The sequence below is a fragment of the Strongylocentrotus purpuratus genome, unplaced genomic scaffold (genome assembly GCF_000002235.5).
Source record: "Strongylocentrotus purpuratus isolate Spur 01 unplaced genomic scaffold, Spur_5.0 spur5_scaffold_18, whole genome shotgun sequence".
In the NCBI taxonomy this organism is placed as follows: domain Eukaryota; kingdom Metazoa; phylum Echinodermata; class Echinoidea; order Camarodonta; family Strongylocentrotidae; genus Strongylocentrotus; species Strongylocentrotus purpuratus.
In genome coordinates, this window is record NW_022145603.1 from 4277996 (window position 1) to 4293510 (window position 15515).

General features: G+C 35.3%; 2 protein-coding genes across 2 annotated transcripts in view; both read left to right on the top strand.

Annotated features, from left to right (window-relative positions):
- The window catches only part of LOC105440309, an 87933-nt gene extending 73247 nt beyond the window's left edge, over positions 1-14686 (top strand). Inside the window, exons 61-70 of the mRNA XM_030989397.1 lie at positions 218-277; positions 918-977; positions 1880-1996; positions 5908-6053; positions 6788-7016; positions 7869-7970; positions 8279-8417; positions 9234-9381; positions 10936-10989; positions 12392-14686. Of these exons, the coding sequence (XP_030845257.1) occupies positions 218-277; positions 918-977; positions 1880-1996; positions 5908-6053; positions 6788-7016; positions 7869-7970; positions 8279-8417; positions 9234-9381; positions 10936-10989; positions 12392-12427 (1091 nt within the window). The 3' untranslated portion in view covers positions 12428-14686. The remainder of the gene's footprint in view (positions 1-217; positions 278-917; positions 978-1879; positions 1997-5907; positions 6054-6787; positions 7017-7868; positions 7971-8278; positions 8418-9233; positions 9382-10935; positions 10990-12391) is intronic.
- LOC115925376 lies at positions 2458-4657 on the top strand. The gene is made up of 2 exons (XM_030989072.1): positions 2458-3370; positions 3702-4657. The coding sequence occupies exons 1-2, from the start codon at positions 3311-3313 to the stop codon at positions 3942-3944; spliced, it is 303 nt and encodes a 100-aa protein (XP_030844932.1). The 5' UTR covers positions 2458-3310; the 3' UTR covers positions 3945-4657.
- Positions 14687-15515: the final 829 nt, after the last annotated feature.

Genomic DNA, 15515 nt, shown 5'->3' on the forward strand with positions numbered 1-15515 from the left:
TGTTTTCCTTCTCTATTTACAATCAACTTCAAAGAGCTTTCATATTTTCAAGGAAGGGGCTTGTCCTGACAAATAATCTTGCTTCAAAAGTGAACTTCCATGTATTATAGAAATGTATTTATCGTGGATCACAATACTGCAACATTCAGATGTTGATCAGGTTTGTATATAGTTTTGTATTATGCAGAAAATGTTACTTTCTTTGTCTCTTTTCTAGTTCCATCAAGTGCCACAACCATGCAGCCTACAGCAACATCTAGTGAAACCTCACAACTTGGTAAAGAAATAGGTTTAATGAAACACATTCCCAAATATTGTTGTCTTGACCGATTAGTTAAACAAAAATGAATTAAGCAAGGATGGCATTACTTGATTTTGGTAAGGATATAATGAATTTGAATTGAGTTACAGAGATTGTAGAAGAGGTCAAACAAGCTGTCTCCACACAGCTTACCATTTATGCGTTGACAAAAAAAATTATTACAATATTTTTTTATTTTTAAATATTTTTTTGTCTCTTAAAATCGGTTGTGCCTTGCAATAATAGCATAGGGTTTTAACTTTTGCTCTGTCGATGTGATATATATGAGAGCCTATTAATATTTTTGTTTTAATCTCATTTTTTTTTGGTAAGCTTTGACTAAACGTTTAATTTGCCAGTTTTCGCAAAACTCAAATTGGCAATTTGGTCTGTAGATTGAAATGTATTTACTATTTACAATCAACTGCAAAGAGAGTTTGTCATTTTTAGGGAAAGAGTGTGTTTTGACAAAACACAGTTGCTTCAAAAGTCAACTTACATGTGTTTTAGAAATGTATTTAGCGTGGAATGCAATACTGTGAAATTTAGATGTTGATCAGGTTTATATATAGTTTTGTATTATACAGAAAATTGTACTTTCTTTGTCTTTTTTCAGTTCCATCAAGTGCCACAACCATGCAGCCTACAGCAAAACCTAGTGCAACCTCACAATTAGGTAAAGAGATAGGTTTAATAAAACAAATTCATAAATATTGTTGTCTTGACCGATTAGTTAAACAAAAATGAATTAAGCAAGGATGGCATTACTTGATTTTGGTAAGGATATAATGAATTTGAATTGATTTACAGAGATTGTAGAAGAGGTCGAACAAGCTGTCTCCACACAGCTTGACATTTTGGAACTTGTAAATATATATATATATATGCTTAAATGTGAAATTCAAAGGAAATCCCAAAATGTGAACTAATGTATTACTAGAAACTGGTAAGCTAACAGATGGCCATAGTACAAGTTTTAGGTCAACTACATATTGGATGATTTATAAAAATACAAATACAACCACCTCCATAGCAGCAGGGATATACGAGAGATTCGCCGGAAAAATAAACAATGTTTTTCTGACGTCACTATATGGACTAATACTGCCCAAGCAGACGACATCCCATAAAGAATGAACATAATTGCAAAGCTATTATTTGTCAAATGATTATGAGTTTAGTGTATATAAATGTAAGGGCATGTTAAACCATTCAAAAGGCGATATGACCCGATTCTGATAACTAAAATCTTTTGCTTGTAAATACATCTGATAGGGGTTAATTAACATTCAACATTCATTTTTTGTAATATTCTCATGTAATCTAACACTGCGATCTCAAAGACTTCAAAAATGTAATCAACCTTTTCCCGATCAATAGCAGATTTCTGCACAATGCAATCTCATGTCCAGAACTCAACCATTGAAGTAAGCAATTGCAAATGACCATCAATATCAGCATCATTATTTATTATTATTATTTTCATTATTAATATCATTATTATCATTGTTAATAGTATAACCATTTTTATTAAAGTAAGATTGTATTCACATTTTTTATTTTAACACTTTTCCATAGATGAGTGTGCGACAAATACAAGTCTCTGTAATAATGGAAGATGTGTCAACTTGGATGGATCATACACTTGTGTCTGCAACGATGGGTTCACATTAGTCAATGCAAATTCTTGCAATGGTATGTGTAAATACAAATTTTCCTTTTTCGATGGCATACGGAATAATGTAGGTTCTATAACCAACTTTGTAAAATAGAAAAAACAGAAAGATAGAAACAAACAAAGTAATATCAAGTTCATTCATGCAGAAATGAATGAAGGCATGATTTATTATCCAAATAAAATTTGTTTTAGCTTTGGTGCAAGTGATTTCATACTTACATACTTCAAACGTGTGTAACCACTTTTCAAATTAAACCAACAAAATATGGGGAGCATTCAAATTCGTGCCAGACAGAATGTGGTAGTAATTTGGCCATTTAGTCTGGTGAACAGGCATGCATTTGTGAAATATGTTCAATATATTTCATCTAATGTTAATTGGTCAAACATAATATAAACAGTTATAGCCCAGTCATACCAAGACGTTTTAGAGAAAATTATAGCTAGCGTATGAAATTTCATGAAATAATGTCAAAACGTCGGCGTATGCCCCGTAAAACATTGAAAATTCTGCAGAATGAATAATTTGGGCGTATGCATAACGTAATTGAACGTATACATATCGTATGTCTAACCTATTAGTAACCTATCACTAACTTATGACAGTGTATGACAGCGAATCACAGCGTATGGTCAGGTCATGTCTAGCATTCTCGACCTACTATGCCCAACGTATGAGTAGCTTATGAGAAAACTATGCGCAGCGCTCGGCGTGTTGCCGAAGATCATGTGACGTTCTGCATAAATATGGCGCCGATTTCTACAGTACCGCATTTATACAGTAGTCGGCGAGCTATCAACATCAAAATGGCACCCAAGAAATCGCAAAAGACAGCAACCAAGAAGTCTGTCAGTAGCCGAGGTAGAGGCAAGAAGAACCCATCTATGCCATCATCCTCACCTTCATCCTCACCGCCATCGTCTAAAGCAGCCGATTCACTTCCTCATGATATCCCTGCTGTGCCCCATACCGGCCGCTCGCAATCACCATGCTCTCCATCTCGTCCTTCCGATGATGGTTTCCGTGCCTCCCGTGCCTCTTCTGTTGACTCAGTTGCTGCATCTGTTGCCTGAAGCTCTTTGCTCCCTGTCAGTAAAGATGAGGAGCTCATGCTTGAATTCCTCCAAGACAATCCTGTCCTCTGGAACATGAAGTTGACGAACTACAGGAGGACTGACAAGACAAACAAGATATGGGATGACCAGGCACAGCAGATGGGCAAGAACTCCTCAGGGGATGGTTTAAGTCACTCAGAGACAACCACACACGCCTTGACAGGAAGAAGAGTGGAGATGGTGCCCCTGAGCTCACTGAGAGGGAAGAGTGGATCATGGCAAAGTTTGGATTCCTGAAAACCGTCATCCGACACCGTCCTGAGCCTTGCAAAAGTGTAAGTATAAACAAGTTTACTATTTGGGAGGCCTTGTTCTTTTAAAGGCGATTCAATTTGCATATATTTTTCGTACCACCTACAGCTTCCATACTTGCACAAGATGATTATGACTAGCTTGCCTACTTGTTCAGCTTCATCGACTTAGCCAATTCCACCGCTAAGTTTTCGTATTTAATTGTTTATGTCCTCGTTCCGGGGATAGCTGCCACACTCTGATGGCTATTGTTTCGTATTTGTCTTTGCAGGTGAAGGCCACTATTGTTTATGTCCTCGGTCAGGGGATAGCTGCCACACTCTGATGGCTATTGTTTCGTATTTGTCTTTGCAGGTGAAGGCCACTATTGACTCACTTGTCGGAGACCTAGGTGCTGCTGAGGCTGCCTGTGCCGAGCGGCAAATTGGTCCAAAGGAGGCTGACATCATCCATACCATCCCTTCAGCCTCACGGCGCAAGCGGGATGACAACGGCGCTGTCCTGGAATCCCTCCAGAAGAGAGTGCAGGAGTCTGGTGAGATCCTCAAAGGCCTCAGCGATGCACACCAGCAGCCACCTACGTCCGTGAAAGCTTGATCAGCATGTCCAAGCCCAAGTTCAGGAAGCCAAGATCAGCTATCAACAAGATACTGTCGCGGTCGATGGAGGAGGACAGTGATGATGACATCCCAAGTTTCATGGGAGGCCCCGCCATGCCTGAACCACTACCTCACAGCTCGACACCATCCTCGTATTCTGTCTCATCACCATCCTGAGATGTATCAACCACCTCCCCCACATGTGGAGACACAAGGCACCACCTGCTTCAGTCTGGGGTTCACAGACACATGAACACATGCAGCAAACAATGCAGTATCAGCAGCGTTTTGCTCCGAAAATGATGCCCCCTCCTCCCTCTACCTGCAAACCAGCAGCAGCAACAATAGCATCATCAGCACACTTCCACCTCGGTGTCTGCGGCTTTGGGATCGGCTGACCAGAGCTCAACCCCCCTTCAAGACAGCCCTAACCTTTCGACCATGTCCAACCTTTCTGGATTGAGTGGATTACTCGTGGTGTGGAGTTGGAGGATGTGGATATGAAAACACCACCACCAGCAAAGAAATAACCATCAGTGACTGTACCGACTGTTGTGCCATCCTAGAGATGAGCAGTGACTGTGTTTTATATGATGTTCCATTATTACCCTCATTACCATGATTATCATATGCCAATCTTATTGATCAGTTGATCATTTCAATAAAAGTTTAATAAGTTCTAAGTTTCAAGTTTTATTTATCTTTCTTTCATAAGACACATTACAAATATGACATGAATATAATAATTTGACAGAATATGGCGTTACAATATAAACTATTTATATACTAATCAATAATTATGAATATACAATATTCGGAAAATAGTATCAATTCTTCAAAGTTCATAAAAGATTTTTGTGAAATGCATGGGGGAAATCATGTTTTGGGGGATAAAAAGGCAAATTAATGGGATTAAACTATATAAAGCAATTGATAAATAGTGAGGACATGACGTCACAAACTGATAACCAAATTGGTAATTTGTGTTGTAATTTCCATTGTTCCATAGTTTTACATCCTTTTTCAAAAATTCATAACTTTCTTTTTAGTTCTCTGATTTTGCTCAAAACTTTTTTTCATCGGTTTGTCTGATTTTTCTGCTTCTATTGAAAGTAAGTTATTTTTGTAGTGGACTTGTACTTTAAGTCATGTATGTATATTGCAGAGCCAATGAACATATGAGATGTTGGGCTTACAAGGTCAAGGGTCAAATGTCACATGACTCGTTATGTATGCAAAAATAGCTTGTGATCGCGTTTTCTCAAGAACAAATTAATGGATTACCGCCACACTTGGGTCATGTATGTATCTTGCAGATCCAATGAACTGATAAGATGTTGGGGTCACGATGTCAAAGTTTATCTTGCAGAGCCCATGACCTGATAAGATTTTAGGGTAATGAGGTCAGAGGTCAAATATCAAAGGGTCATACATGTATATGGAAAATGGCTTGTAATCACCATATTCTGAGAACGTGTTAATGGATTACAATCAAGCTTGAATTTTCAAAATTGCTTCTATTTTGGTTTGTAAAATCGCTCTATGGCGGAGGCATCATTTTCGACTGCGCGTAGTTGAAGATCCATCTAGATGTTCATGTGTTTTCTCGAACTCAAAAATGTAAACTTTTAAGGTGTCATTTCCCTCAGAAATGTAAATCGGGCCAAAAAAAAAAATTATGTATTTATCAACATATAAAACTTGGTATTTAAGGGTATGAATAATTTAGATCTTAACTGTACAAGTACATGAATGAAAATTAATTGATACAACTCCTTATGAATCATCCGACTAGGCTGGTCTTGCAAATATTTTACACATTCCATGCGTATTATGAAAATCTTGTTTGATGTAAGTACGCAAACGAGTGTATTAATTATTTTTGTTCATGGACGAAACACATTAAAATATCCATACATATTTTGACTTCATGCCATTTTTTTCTTTCTCTGTATATCCAGCTCTCTCAAGCAGTCTGTTCACTAGTCGAGTGACTGTGCAGATTACAGGACAAAGTCTGAATGGTCAAGCCCTAACGTATACACCAGAATTAACCAATAGGTCATCGGCCAAATTCATGGAATATGAAGTTGCATTCTGTTACATTGTAAGTATATCTTTCTTCACCAGTAAATGCTAGAAAATTGATGACAATTTTGTAGACGTAAATATGTAAAAGTGGGTGCCTCTTCAGCTTGTAAATCCAACAATCTACATACACACCATCGCATTAAGATGTTTGTACATATGTCAGAAAGTACAGTGGTCTTCTGGAACTTTGTAATAAAGTGATGGTTCCTTCTGAAAAGTGCTACATGTAGATCCATTACAAACAAGAGAGAATATACTTGTAGTCCTTTGTTTGGCCTCGGTCACTGAGGGTGTTGCGGAAGGCATTGTTGTATCGACTTGCCCGTACGTCTAACAAATGACAAATGTGTACACGAAAATAGTGATAAATGATTAGTTGCAATTAAATAGCTTTAATTTGAGAATGGCATATTGTACTGCATGAGAGTCAACTTTTTGTGGAAGATTTTTGCTCATGTATAATGTGTACTACCTAGCATTCTGGATCTAAAGATAAAACAAAAATGTCTCTAAGAGGAGACGCTGTACTACTATGGCTTAATAATGATCATTTTAATGATTCCAGAACCTCACAGTGTGCCTTAATTTCTCTGAACTACATAATCAATCTTTCTCTATTAATTAGTTTAATTAATTTGTCAGTGCATGACTGGAACTGTACTTTTATCTATGAAAACAATAAAAGTATGAACTACATTATGTATCTTAGCTCATTCTGATTGTTGTTTTCTCTACTTTCTCATTTAACAGTTCAGCCAATATGTAAGGGTACAGTTAGGTTCTCAACTTGTCGGTGATAATTGCATAGTGCTGTCATTCCGCCAAGGTAGTGTAGTCGGTGACCTGCAAATGGAACTTGCGGCTGACAGCCAAAGTGTAGCAGATGGGCTTGCTGTGACTTTATCTGCCTTATCTACCAACATTGATCAAAACTTATCAGCTAATGGTCAAACTCTGGTAGTATCTATATCGGCAAATGGTAAGTGTAAAAGACAGCCTTTTGTCACCTGCCATTCTTCTCTTAAGGCACCTTTACAACAGGATATTGTATTACAAAATATACTTTTTTAGTTGTCAAAACAAATGATTTTGTTGTTTGTGACTGGTTATCTTGAAATGAGTATCTTTCAGTTGTCTGCAATGTATAAAAAGCTATTTTCACAAAAGACATAATCGACAAGTCAATTTCAGATACGTTTTCAATTAGAAAATAGTATAGCCTTGCAACTGTGAATAAATAGTTTGTGAATTTAAATTGATGGTTCTAAATTATTTGCAATATTAGTAATCAACAAGTGACATATTGGTATGTTGTTTTCAAGAAACAAACAATAAATAGTGTTTGTTCACAAATTTGTTTGTGACAAATAATTTAAGCCTTCAAATTATGATATCTTGGAGTGACTTGCATTTTAATCGATGGGTATGTTATCATTCAATATCAAATTAGAGATGGTTATGTATCAATACCAAGGCAAGAAAATGCATGAAGTTTGCGCACATGGAGTTTGACATTCTGTGCAGTCAACCATGAAAAGTTGTACCAATAGAAGCAGGAGGAATGACTCTAGTGCTATATGTTTTATCACAATATTTTATACTCATATTTCAATAACTTAGGCAATTTAATTTTGTTTCACATATAGCTGTCGTAGCACATGAAGTATTAAGACAACTGTTTAATCATTATTATCATTTTGTTCATATTAAAGCAGTTATAGAGCTCTTGTCCTTCTACTGTCTAAACTTTATAAATAAAAAATAACGAAAAAATAAGTTGCTCAGTTATCAGAAGAAAATTAAATCATTCGTATATCTTTGAAATGAACAGTTCAGTGCGATCAAACAAACTGCCAGAACGGTGGGACATGTACTTCTTCTGGACAGCCTTGCAATTGCCCAACTGGTTTTACAGGAGATCTTTGCCAGAATGGTAAGTTCAATGTTGATCCTCACATAATGTCGGTTCAGACTATGGTTCTATGTTTATAATTATTATGACAAACTTTTAATCAAATAGATTGTGTTATTCTGTTTTTGTGTGTGTTTGTATTCTCCCTCTCACTCACTCTTCCTGGGCATATATATTTATTAATATATATATATATACGGTATAACAAGAAATAGATGTTAGGGTACTCTCTTTTCTTTGCACAGTCACAACTGATTTCGCGTACATGTCCACATATATTTCATCTGGTCTTGTTTTTCATAATCTCATATTTGATCCATTTTTTCCAGCTTCTCAAGGATTGTCGAATGGAGCCATCATTGGTATTGCTCTCGGAGTATTTGGTTCTGTTCTCGTCCTCGTAACCTGTGTCTGCTGCGTTTTCATGCAAGGTGTCAGACGAAATCAAGCAACAAAAATGATGCTCGCGTGAGTATTACAATAAACTTACAAATCAGCAAGTTCCAAGCTATTATTTCCCATACGTTACCCACTACATCTATGATTTCAGTACATCTGACTGTAGCAAGATGGTAGGTTTACTAGAGCTTGAATCAGACAAAACAAAAAATTAAAATGTATGTTAATGTTGAAAATTACATGATGACGATGCCATAATACACTCCAATAATACTTAGTAAAGTATGGGACCTATATGTATTTTGAACTTGCCTTAGATGTATCTAGAGGTGCCTTGCTAAGTGGTATAACTCTTATTGACATGTGTATGCATGATAATTAGAAATTATCTACCTATCCATCTATCTATCAATCTGTCTACTTATATGTAGATACCTCTATCAACCTGTCTACATTTATTTATATAATTATAAACCTTTATCCACCTTTCTATTCATCTGCCTACCTGTCTATCTATCTATCAATCTATCCGACTCTGTGTGACCACAGATCCCTCTCGATTCTCTTTGAGATGCAGTGAACCACTGGATTGGACCATCACAGTTCTCAGTGATGGTCTTCTGTCTCTGCATATTTTGTAAATTTTGTGATGCTATTACTCACAATGTTAACACTGGCAGGAATTGATTCCTTGAAATGCTAGAGTGACGTATGGCATCATACTCGGGAGCGCCAGGAGTGTCACGTATGACAGACATGAGCGCTATACAAGAACCCACTATTATTATTATTATTATTATTATTATTATTATTTATTTTTATTTTTTTATTATTTTTACTTATAACAAAAATATATAACAATGTTTTGTTTTATTTTGTTTTCAGTGAAGAACGGTATGTCGATTCGAGCAGACAAAATAGAAGCTTCTACGGAAACGAATCTTTCAATGGTTCTGAGGAGTACGATTCCCTTGAAGGACGCCGGTATGCAGTTGGTCAAGCATTGGATCGACTACGCAGAACTGATGCGCCGGTATAAACAGTTTCCTTGTCCATATGTTTAAAGGGATATTTGAGTTCTGTTTTCAGACAGCAAATGCCTTTAAAGTGCATGGTTATTGCTCTAATTCTTATCTATGACATTTGTAGTGTCCTTTTAGAACCTAAAATTGCTATGAAGATAATTTTAGATCCCAAAATGTGTGAAATTTAGCCAATACGATCGTACCAATTTACATGAGCCGGCTAATTGTGGGTAATATAAGCAACACGAAAATGCCAACAAAAAACCAACATCGGCATTGGCTGAAATATGACATAAAAGGCGTTATTTCGTTTTTTCCACGTTTTTTTCAAATTTTTCAAAATATCTAATATGTGTGGTGGTACACAAGTATTAGAAATCGTTATATTTCAGCTGTCTCTGAACCGATTTTGATCAAACAAAGATGATTTTGTCATTTAAATATTATGTTCTTTTAAATTTGACACTCAGTTTTTAATTATCTTACAAACAATATTTTGTGTAGCGCCCTCTGCAACAGAACTCAACTATCCCTTTAACGCTATATATACCACACAAATAATCTCCCTCTTCAACATATATTTATCATGTAATAAATATACCAAAGGCTTTTCATAATTTACAAAATAGCTGAACATTGTAGTTTTCACACACCTGCATATACATCGCTTGTATAGGAAATGTATTACCATCCTTACAACACCATACTTGCCTCCTTTAAACGATGTCATGCATGATATTTATCGAGAAATGAAAATGTGTTTCAATTTAGTTTTTTTACATTTACATTCCTCATTTGTTTACTACTGTTTCATATTCATAGAGAGAAGCCAGAAGTGTTCCTATACAAAATATGCAATTTTCTCAAAACAATTATAGTAATTGCTTAATGTTTATAATGCATGATGGTGGGGCAATGTGTGCTTGAAATTAAATGATTCTTTATGCAACATATAAAATGAATTTGACCCCGACACAGCAAGGGTTATCAACATGAAAATAAATAGTGAAAACAAAACAACCAAGAAAATCATCAAGGCGTGGATGGTGAATGTGCACCACTCCCCCCCCCCCCCCCCCCCCCATCCCGTACTTATAACCTCCAGGACATATACCACTGCTTGAAATACCCACGTAGATATCAAAATCTGAATATCAGTAGGGAATTATATTCAGCTTGACAATGAATGATCACATTGAATAGACCATTTTACTAACTCTTTCAATTTATACACGTTTCTTCTCCCCATTACCAGCCATTCCGTTCACCTGCTAATAATTGCATCTCTATGAATGGGATACACTTTGCTTACATTATTTCGTGCTATGTTGGTAAATCCATGGGCAAGTTTTTGAGTAGTCAAGAAAAACATTGTTTAAAAAGTATGCATAAACAGGTCTAGTGAATTTTTTTTTATTTATTTTTTTTTAATTCAAGATACAACTAGATTCTTCATTATCTGTTTTTAATCAGTATACTTTTCGATTTAATGATTTTATAGATTATGTTTTGAAAGAAAAAGAAATTATCAAGTCTTTTATTATTGTTTGTCTTCCCAACAGCATCATGAAGATCGCAATTTCAGGACTCCCTATGTGGTAGATGGGAGTGAAACGGTATGTAGAAGATTATTTGCATTTGACAATGCTCTGCATTCGTAGTGTCATTTATCAGGAGAGTTTGGCCAACCATATTTGAGTTGGGCGAACCATTTATGAGTTTGGCAAAGCATTGCAAATACTGCTATGATGGGCAGACACTGAACAAAAATACACTATGTTCTGACCAACTGAAATCAAGTTGATCAAACTATTGTATATATGGCTCTGAGTTCTTGTAATATGGTATGCCACCTATCAGATGTCATGGGCCAATTTATGACTTCTGGGCTCGACATAAAACTTTTCACCCACTGTTTGTGGACATTTGATGCATACAGAGTCATCGAATGAAGAACCTTGGAACGTGTCAACTCCTTTCTCCCAAGAACTATACAAGATTGGCATAAGTTACCCCTTTAAATTGGTGGGAAAGTTAATCTGCCTTTTCAAAATTCTTTATGTATTTTGTAGTGTTAATTTAAGTAATGATAACGATCTTGGTTTGTAATAGGGCTTGATACATTGGCAATGTCTCTAAGCACTTTATTGTTATAGTATTACCATTGGTCATTGGATTTAGGCTTGCCTGCACCCAATGCATGCAAATGTAGGCACATTCTCCTGAGGTGCCAACAGCCCAGCCAAGTGCCATTTTACAGAAAACCACAATGCTAAGCAAATTGCAGTGACTTTCGCATCATGCCTGGTACCCATTTAATACCTGAGTAGAGATTAGTAAATGTGGATTAATTCCAGTCAAAGGACATTATTGCTTGGCTTGGATTCGAACCCTCAACCCTTGGATTAAAATTCAATTGAATGGACCACTATACCACGACACCTCCACTTTGACCGTCTTAGGAAAATGACCCATTCCCAGTCTTAATATACTGGAATTACTTTTAATTAATTAATATGTTATTTTACAATGCTTGTCATGTCACATTTGTGTCCTTTCTCTAACCCCTCATTTATTATTTCTATTTAAGAGTGCTCTGATCACCAGAAAATAGATTATTTTATATGTTACTAGTTCCATGTTGTATCACTTGATTCCAAATATGAGTTTTAGAGATATTACTTTAAATATTTTAACTTAAATTATTATAACACTCTCAATTCATATACAAGAAATTTGTGAGTACACTATGGAGTATGCAGTGCACCCTCAGCACTCGCTTCTAATAGGGCTCACACGGAACCAAAGTCCAACTTGGGTTCCACATGCACTGTTTTATATCCTTACCTTTTAACCGTGAATCCATTAGATGCCTGGTTAAATGTTGAAGTTTGATTTATTAATTTTAGCAATACATAACTTATTTGTGTTAAGTGATTGGTACACTTTAATACCAAAGGATATGTATTTTCTTTCAAACTTTGATTTTCTGTTTTGTTCTACTCTTCTTTATTACAGTACAACGGTGTGGAGCGAAATCCAATGCATGATTGATCACCAAGAAACTTACCTTCGGACAAAGAACGAATATGACAACGGAAAAGAATTTAGTGAATTAGTTACGTCTTATGGATAGATGGGTTCTCTTCTGGATAGGCTAAATATCAAAGTGTATACAATCATATTATTAGATTAAGTAAGGGCTTACTTGCATTTTACAGATTGACTGATTTAATTGATGTAATCATTCCAAGTCTCTGTTTAAACAACCATACTATTTTATCAATTAACGGCTTACTTGCATTTGACCGATTGGCTAATTGAATCGATGTAATCATGTTAAACTCACATCATTTTAAAAAGACTGTTTTTCAGCAAGTCTGTGTTACAAACATAAAACTGATGTTATATAGATCAAATCGGATATATGTACATGAATTAATTTAATGTAATTTACTGTATCTGTGAATATATAAGGGCTTCATTGTTAATCTAGAAATGGTTTGATATCATATCTTTATTGATCAAGTAATTTATATTCACGTTACAACATATTATAAATGTGGTAAAACATGATTTCACCCAAACTGTTATCTAAAGAGCCGATTCCTATCACATGCTTTTAACGTGTACCAATTTTAAGTATTTAAATAGTACAAATTTTCTATAGTTTTATTTCAATTGCTTATGGTAGCGGGAGTATAATACATTCTTTAGCATTCTGATTTTGTATGAATAGATTAAATGCATATGATGTAGAAAAGAGAGCTATCAAGTAAACAGAATAGTATGATCATATGGGATCAATCCATGGCGCTAAAACAGTACGAACAGTAATTTTGGATCTTTCCTTTATGAATATAAATAACAATATTTACCTGTGACATTTTTGCCAGGCAACAAAGTAACCCCCTTGATAGGCTAAATATCAAAGTGTATACAATCATACTATTATATTAATTAAGGGCTTACGGTATTTGCATTTAACCGATTGACTGAATAAATTGATGTAATCATGCTTAGTCTCTGTTACAAACGATCATACTATTATACTAATTAAGGTTTACTCAAATCAGTCTAAAAATACTGCTTGTCAGCAAGTCTTTGTTGAAAACATAAAACTAATGATATAGAAATATTTGAAGGTAAATATAAAAATGAATTGAATACGATTTTCTGTATCTGTGATTGTATAAGGGCTGCATTGTTAATCAGGACGGGTTTGATATCATATATGTATTGATCAAGTAATTTATGTTTATCTCACAAAATATCATGAATGTGGTAACATATGCTTTTTCCTTAACTGTTATTTAAATAGCTGATTCCTATCTCTTGCTTTTAATGCGGATCAATTTTAAGACTTTAAATAGTACAGTTTTTCTATATTTTTAGTTCAAATGCTTATGTTAGCGGGGAGTATACCATCCCCCTCTTTTTCTCTCTTTATATATATATATATATATATATATTAAATAAATACTCTTTTTAATTGATATGGTTTTGTATGAATAGATTTAATTGCAAATTATGTAGAAAAGGGCTATCAAGTACCCAGAATAATGTGATCATATAGGGTAAATACATAGCACTAAAACAATACGAACAGTAACTTTAAATATTTCCTTCATGAATAAAAAAAACAATATTGTTTACCTCTTGCACTTGTACTTGTAATATTTTTGTCACGTACCAAATTAATCCACATCCCCCCCCCCCCCCCCCCCCCCACTACCAGGAATAGTTTTGATCCCACTTGCTTGACTTGCAATTCAAGGATTGTGTATTAAACAAGGACTTGTTTGTTTAGTTAATTAATTAAAAGGTTATGCTGATTATATGAAGATTAAGGGAAGTGTAACCAAAACTTTCACGTAGGTCCTTTCTCTTGGTTAGGAACATGTCGCTTCAATAATGATGTGGAAATGAATTGGGTTGGGAAAAAAAGACATGAATGTACGTACGATGTATTGAAACAAAGCAGACCTGCAATGGATGCGTCATGAAGAACAATGACAAGTAAATTTATTATGCACACATACTTTCTTTTGTCTCATTGCCATGGGAAAATATGAATTATTATTTTCTAAACATGTAATATATATTTTGTTTAATGTCTATATTCATGTTCCTGCAAAGCAATTCATCATACAGTACTAGAGTTATACCCCTTATAAGTCTTTCATGTTTCAAGGATGTATGTTTTTTTTATATATTTTTGTTCGTATGATATATTTTTGTATTGATATGTATTTTTCATTAGAGATCACTAGTAATTGTAATAAAAGTTCCAATAGGGAAGACTGCTGAATAGTTATTTGAGTCCATGTGTGATTCATACGGTATATGTTTTCAATACAGACAATTTAAGACGTGTGTGTATACTATTATTATCATCATCATCATTTTCATTTTTAATTATTATCAACATTCATCATCATTAATATCAGGATTGTTGTTATCAAAATTATCACTATTTATTATTATCAACATTCACGGCTGATAAATGAGGAAACGACAAACTGTTCGAATTATGTACTTTCCGTGGCTTTATTTAACATTGGTTACTGACAAGTTTACATGTATCATTTAACCATGGCGGTACATGAATTCACACCAATATTAGATTTGAAAATCCAATTAACCCATACACAAGGCGTTTTGGCGTGCGCCTGTAATCCAGCTAAAAGTGGAAGTTACAAACTGATTCAGACGAGGACGCAGGTTCGAAACTGTCCTTCGGATGGTGACGTTTAAAGGTCGGTCCTTAAGCGTAAATAATCATATCTGATTGATACACGTCTGTAAAACCCAACAAACATAGACACACACACACACACACACAGAGCTAGTGCTGGAATATCTATGCTGAAAATGAGGAAAATCTGCACCCCATACCAGGCGGCTCAGGGGTTTTAAATTATCGTCAGATGAGCATATTTTATACCTTATTTGTGACACTGGCAGGTCACGAATTGGCGTGGGTCCAGGGGGCAGAGCCCCCCGTAGCTCAGGGGTTTTGGGCAATAAATTACTGTCAGATGAGCATGATTTTATACCTTATTTGTGACACTGGCAGGTCACGAATTGGCGTGGGGTCCAGGGGGCGGGTCCCCCGAAGCTCAGGGGTTTTGGGGCAATA

Coding starts and splice junctions, on each gene's coding strand:
- LOC115925376 (XM_030989072.1), top strand. CDS start 3,311: ATGGCAAAGTTTGGATTCCTGAAAACCGTCATCCGACACCGTCCTGAG. Junction 3,371..3,701: donor GTCCTGAGCCTTGCAAAAGT/GTAAGTATAAAC, acceptor TTGTCTTTGCAG/GTGAAGGCCACTATTGACTC.